This window comes from Alligator sinensis, unplaced genomic scaffold (assembly GCF_000455745.1).
Source record: "Alligator sinensis unplaced genomic scaffold, ASM45574v1 scaffold172_1, whole genome shotgun sequence".
NCBI classification, from domain to species: Eukaryota; Metazoa; Chordata; order Crocodylia; family Alligatoridae; genus Alligator; species Alligator sinensis.
In genome coordinates, this window is record NW_005842168.1 from 788,252 (window position 1) to 794,902 (window position 6,651).

Below are 6,651 nucleotides of genomic sequence, written 5' to 3' on the forward strand. Positions count from 1 at the left end.
CCAACGTGAAGGCAGATGGCACTCCTTATACATGTGTAGCAGCTGTCACATCAAGGAATCCTGAATCCTACAGCACTTCCCAGATCACACACACGCAGCATCAGGGAAATGCTGCCCTTTGCCTGAGAGATGGCCACATCTCCCTAGCTCAAAAAATGCTGCACCAGAGTAAGAAGAGAAACAGCAGTGACAGACCACAGAAAATCATCATCATGGAAACTCTGCAGGTCAGACCCGACTACGCACAGAAAAGCATTTTCTAGCATTACGACCTAGATCCAGCAAGATGCTGATCTCTCTCAAATCCCACTGACTGCAATGAAAGCCAGGGTGGTTGATGCCCGTCAGGTGGGACTCAGCACTATGCTGCAGCAGGTCTTCTGACATAACCATATTAATACAATTTACACCAGACTTAGGGGACATCTCTCCCCCTTTTTCCAGAACCTTAAAAAAAGCAAAAACCCAGAAGACAATATCCTCTGCAGCTAGGTTTTGCCACACAACTTGCCTCTTCCCCTACCTCTCCAGAGTGCTAGAAGAGTGACTCGGCTATCAGCCAGCCTGCAGCATGGCCCTAGAGAAGCACAAGGGGGAGGGGAGTGTGCACAAGGGGTAGGGAAGTGTGAAGCTGCTCCAGCTACCCCGAGTGTGTGTCCTGCTGTCAGGATCACAGATTGCCAGGATTGCAGGCTGCCAAGCACATGCCCTGCAGCAAAGAGCAGCCCATCCTGCATCCCCTCAGCACCCTCCTGCCCAGCAGTCTACCTGGAACAACGGATGTCTGTCAGCCTTGTTCTGCTGCTCAAATTCGAGACACAGCACTTTTTTCCTCTAAGAAAATGCAGAAAGATTCTGAAATGGAGAGAAAAAAGCAGCTCTGTATCAGGTGAACTCCCTGGAGGCAGACCAAATAATACTATTAAACTTACCTCATAGCTTTTATTTCTTTAAAGAGATCGGCTGAAACCACTTCTAATTTTTTGCAATCAGAACGTTTGCAATTTATCAATGGTGATACATTTAAATAGAGATTTTCCAGTCTCCTCTGATGATCCTAGAAGCTAGTTTAAGATAACCTGGAGCCTTATACACAGCAAAGAAATGAAGCCCTGTCACACACACACACACCCCCCCCCCCCCCCCCCCCCCCCAGACTGAAAAACAGTGCCAATTTGAGCCCAGCATATTGTATCCCCTTCCCTTGTAACAGCTCTCAAGCTTTTTGCCATCTCTGCACTGGTGCAGCTAGCTCCACAAGAAAAAAAAAAGAAAAACCTCATGGCTTAACTGAGCCAAAAAGCTTACACATCCAAGTGAGGATACAGGAGAACAGAAGTCCTGCTCAAAGAAATCCTTCCTTGGCCTGTAGCTCTAGAAGCCCTCTACCCAAGGGGGACCAAAACCCAATGTCCAGTTGACCCAATAGTTAAATTGGGCCCTCGGGGGCCTGCCCATTCTAGACAAGACAGCTGTAAAACAAAAAGTCAGGATTGTACCACATGGACACCTCAGGTAAGCAGATCCACTGCCCTCAGGTATCAAGCCTTGGGAAACGGTTACATTCTTCCCAGTAAAGGTGATGACTCTGGAGCTGTATAGAGTCCATGCATCAGTACGTGGTAGCCTACAGCCACACACATGCAACTTTATTCTACTTACCACCACAGCCACCCTCCCTTTCTTCCCACCATGAAAAGCATCCCTTCTTGTACACAGGAGAGGGAAAGTGAATGTGTAGCAGCAGGGGAAGTTGCTAGGATGTCAACCCTATGTCATGACCCAATGATTTTGTGTGCGCTTCGGCACTGCAGAATTATTTCCCGCCACATGGAGCATTCTTTGCACGGTTCAATTCTCAGCTGCAGAGAGAAAACCCCAGTGCAAAGGAGTTCCCGCCACTCGCATGCAAATTCGTACCCCACTATTGACTGTTTCTAAATTATTCCCATGTGGCGGCTAGCAATTGGCTCGCTAGCTGTATAAGAGGCTTGAGCAGTTTCCACCCAAGTTGGAGATCTCCGGGGAGGACCTCATTTAGGGGGACTCCGCATCCATCTCGTGGAGAACTCTGAGCCACGTGGTAGAGCCTAACAAACTCTGCGCGCGTCTCGGAGCCGACCGGTGGTTTGATCAGCTACCAAGACTCTCTCCCCGTCGCCGCACGATCCCTCGACGTACCCTACCCCACATGCTTGTCGAGAGTCACCTTTCGGACTCTCATTTTGGTCGTTCCACGGAGCCTAGCAAACTCCGCGAGCGTGTATCCAGAGCTCTGTTCGTGTTTGTTTTGTGGAGCCTAGCAAACTCCATGTGTGTCTTTTTGTAACTGCAACTCAAGAAAGTTTTTCCTGCCTGCACCGCGACCACCTACGGTGTAAGTAAAACAATCTTTAAATCAACCTCTACACGTCAGTGCCTAATTCTAGTTCGCCGTGCCAACCTTTTCCCCAGCCCACGTGCCCGGGCTGCTGGCCACAGCCCCTCGGCCCCGACACCCTAGAGATGGATACCCTCTGTACTGCATGGGCTGGGGTAGTACAAGCTTTCTACAGGCTGCTTGGTCCAGACCTGGTGCCTATGGCCTACTCAAGCCACTGGACTCTGCTGAGGTCACTCCTTATTGCTGGTTTTTATTATGTACACATCAGTCCAACAGGAACCAGACTAAGACCAAATAACTCTCTTCCAATAAGTCATCACTAGCAATCATACACAGATTTAACTGATCCTGTATCGCTTTATCAGCTTCCCCAGCTTTACAGTTCCCTAACTAAAGACATAATTTCTCAATATCCCAGTCAATGAAGATTTAACTGTTATTCTCTTGGAAGATTAATGACAGGCTTAAAGAAGCATGCAGAACTTCTCCCCTCCCTGAACACACCTCTTCAAATTACAGTTCCTCCTTCATGAAGTGCAGTTACAGTCCAAAAACAAAAAACAAAAAAAACCCACAACTGAGTGAGCACGCACACATCCCACCACCCACCCCACTTCATCCCCAACCAACCTGCACATATCTGATGACAGTAACAACAAATCCTCACTCTGCTAATTTCCCAGTCCTGTTAGCACTGCAGAGACAACATCAGTAGGGCACCGAGTTCTCCCTGGTCCACTCTTTTATCTCAATTCCTCTCCATAATGGGACTTTGCTCTTTTAAAAATACTCAGGGAAGATCATTATGTTCTCAATGAGCAAAGCTGTGCCTATGCAGCTCCAATCTTCCCTCCTAGGCCAGTATCTCCCATCTTCTAGTTCTCATAGCTATTCTCCAGAGCCCCTTCAGTCTGCCTTCCTGAGTGGCATTCACAGTCTGTCATGTGATGCATCCCCTTAGGTATTCTTGAAATCTCCAAAATTACCAAAAATCAGTTAATACACCATCCTGTAAACACTGAAAGGCACCATACAAATCGAATGATACACCGGCTCATAACAGCAAGGTCGAAGGAAGACCTTCCTGATATTCTAAAGAATCTTCCTGGATGACGTTGGAATGATTTAGATATTTTAATTAAATTGAACACACACAAAGGGATGTATGTGCGAGTATGTAATAGCCTCACAGTTCTCCCCCCACCCCGCTGATAAAGAACATCACATGATAAATGCACTGTACAAAACCAACTGGCGTGTGACTAATTAATAATCCAATTAGTTTGAGGGGCAAATCCTGTTGGTTTTACTCATATGCAGCCATGTGAGTCTACTGCCTACTCTCAGGAATGATCCCACTGCCCTAAAAACCTTATAGCCATATCCTCCATGAACTACAGTAGGGTATGTGACTGGTTAACGATGAAAAAGAGATGATAAAAGATGGTCTCTCTTTAAAATAAATTAAAAAAAAAAAAAAAAAAAAGCATTAAATAGCTTACTAACTCCAGATTCACGGATATGAGCCCACTAAAATCCACCGAGATATATCAGGAATAAATCTGACCCTACAACGTGCGAGTGCTCTACAACTGTGTTCCATATCAGAGGTCTTAAAAATTGGGATTAAGTTGCTCTCTACATGCAGTATCTAGAGAAGATCACTTCCCTTCTTCTCCTTGACCCCCCATTGATCCACATGCATTCTATATCTAACCCATGACAAAACAAGATGATGAACTGCTACCACAAATTAGGATGGAAGAAAGTTAGTGGAATGAGGGAAAAATCCAGACTACTTGCTGGATTACTACTACAAATCTGATACTGCTTGCTAAGAATAACAATATTGCTTGCTCTAGAATCTCAAATTCTTTTGTAAAGGACAGCTGACCCCTAGCCATGGAGCAAAGTGACTGTGTGTACAGGAGGATAAATTCCAGCAAGAGGCACATGAAGAACCACCAACTCAGCAAATCCTTGCTTTCCCCACAGAGTAAATTGCCACCTTCTCAGAGAACCCTAGGCATACACTGAAGCATTTTGTAACTGCAAGCATTTAATTTGTGCAACCACAAGGACCAGCATATTTTATAGGTACATAAATTATATGCTAGCCATGTGAAGGTTACTTGATTTCTCTCATCAAGTGAAGATAAATCCAGTAAGGAAGCAAACTAACACAAACATTTTACATTTAAAAAAATTATAGACAAATTCTCTGTGGGATTTGGGAGCAGCACGGTCCACTTCAGCATTTGCTGCCAGAGGAATAGAGCGTACCGTTTCTACTCTCAGTCACTGCTTTAGAAGTTAGCTATGGAAAATTCAAAGTGCTCAATATATACAGTGTTTTGAATTTATACATGTTGTTATACTAGCAACAGAAGAAGCATGCTAATCTAATAACAAGAGCACATGGAATGGATACAATATGCACATGGGTGCATATTATATCTTTCTATACAGCATAGCTGTATAATTTGAATGGAGGTACATGCACACACACACCCCCCTGAGGTTTTATTTTTAAATAATTCTAAAAAAGAAACAAAAATGTCTAGTAGTAGGAAAATACAAGCTAGCAAAAACCACCATGTGAAAAGATTCACAGTTACATCGGGGCTCTCCATGTCACTTAAACAGCCCACAGTAAACTCCGTGTTAACTACATAAACAGTGCCCACCATCAGCATGTATTTTTATAAGACACTGGTGTTTATACACCATCTTGCACTCCAAATTAAAGTGTGGTAGGTATCTTCTTTACATATGTACAAAAGTCCCCTTCACTAACATTTTTAAATAACCAATATATATTTTTTTTATTTTTATTTTTATTTTTATTTTTTTTATTTTATTTTTTTTACAAAAGAATTTTTTAAAAAAAGTTCTTAAACAAAACACAATTACAAGTCTGGCTGTTGTAAAAAGGCATAATTCAAATCAGATCAGATCTACTTCACAATTACTTGTACACTCCTTCTTCCTTGAGGTACAACAGTTATGAGGAAGAACATAAGAAAAAAACAAAAAACCACCCGACTGCTGCCTTGTTCACAGCAAGAATGACTAAAGTCCCAACGATTTCAACGGGATTTCTCATGCTGTAAAATACTGCTCAACGTGAGTGGGGATGCCAAAATGTGGTGTAGAGGAAACCACCCCATTCAAGATCTCACAGTCTTCCACTAAAGTCAATGGGAGTTTGTTTGTATAAAATATGTTAACCCAAAAAAGGATTGTAGAGAAATATTAAACAGGTTAAAAAAAGACGACGACTTGTGAGGGTAATATCAAGAGGAGGATATTCATGTAATAAAAACCCAACAAACACAACTAACTTAGGCTGCTATGCATCACCGGTGCTATGCTCTGATGGCGGATGAAGTCTCCAGAGCTCACCCAGCTGAGTTACAATGAGGTCGATGCCCAGGCTACCATCACCCGACGCGGTCTGCAACTCTCCAGCCAGGACACTGGAAGTCTAGGGCAGCTGCCACATGAAAACGTTACAATACAACGCTGCTCCAAAACATAGAGGCACTTCCCTTCCTCACGGACAAGCTGCTCCGCTTTCCCACGTGCCCGACACACTTAGTTCTGCCACCCGCATCGCCGTGCGCCGAACAAACCGCAGGCCTGGCGCGCGTGCCGACAGCACGCCCGCCTGCAGCTCTACCGGGGGGTTGGTCTCGACACATACCCTTCAGACACCAGAGAAACAGAGGGGAAACCCCGATCCTCCCTGCTCCAAAAGCACCGGTCCTCGACGCGTGGCCAGTTACCAAGAGCACCGCTGCACTGGTTGTATCCGGGCCTGTGACACCACCGCGCGCCGCCAGAAGCACGGCTCTCTTGGAAACGCCCCGATGCTCTTATGTATGTCCGTAAATAAATACAACCTGCTATTTCAACCCGGCTTCCCTCAGCCTCCCCAGGGGCTTCTGAAGAGGGGCTCAATGAGGGGCTGAACCTAAAAATATTAAGATTTCCTCTCAGGCCCCTTCTTGCCCCAAACACTGTCAGGGAACTTCTCCTCAGGAGAAGCAGGACCCCCCCCATCTCCCAGCCCCAATGTCTGAAATGGAGCGCGTGTGGAGGGGGCTGAAGTGAAGTGAAGTGTGGGGGGGGGGTGTAAGGTGCAGGCAATTCTCTGCCTCTCTTAATTTTCAAACCTGGGGCTGGACAACGACTCACGCCGAGGCGAGCTCTGAGCACCGCTGCCCCCAACGCCCCCTCAGGCACCTCCGGGGGCCCAGGCCGCG

General features: G+C 45.6%; 1 protein-coding gene across 1 annotated transcript in view; it reads right to left on the reverse strand.

The window, feature by feature from the left end:
- The window catches only part of LRP8 (LDL receptor related protein 8), a gene marked incomplete at its 5' end in the record, with an annotated part of 254,035 nt that extends 247,392 nt beyond the window's left edge, over positions 1-6,643 (reverse strand). Inside the window, one exon of the mRNA XM_025206670.1 lies at positions 6,562-6,643. Coding sequence (XP_025062455.1) covers positions 6,562-6,643 — 82 coding nt within the window. The remainder of the gene's footprint in view (positions 1-6,561) is intronic.
- Positions 6,644-6,651: the final 8 nt, after the last annotated feature.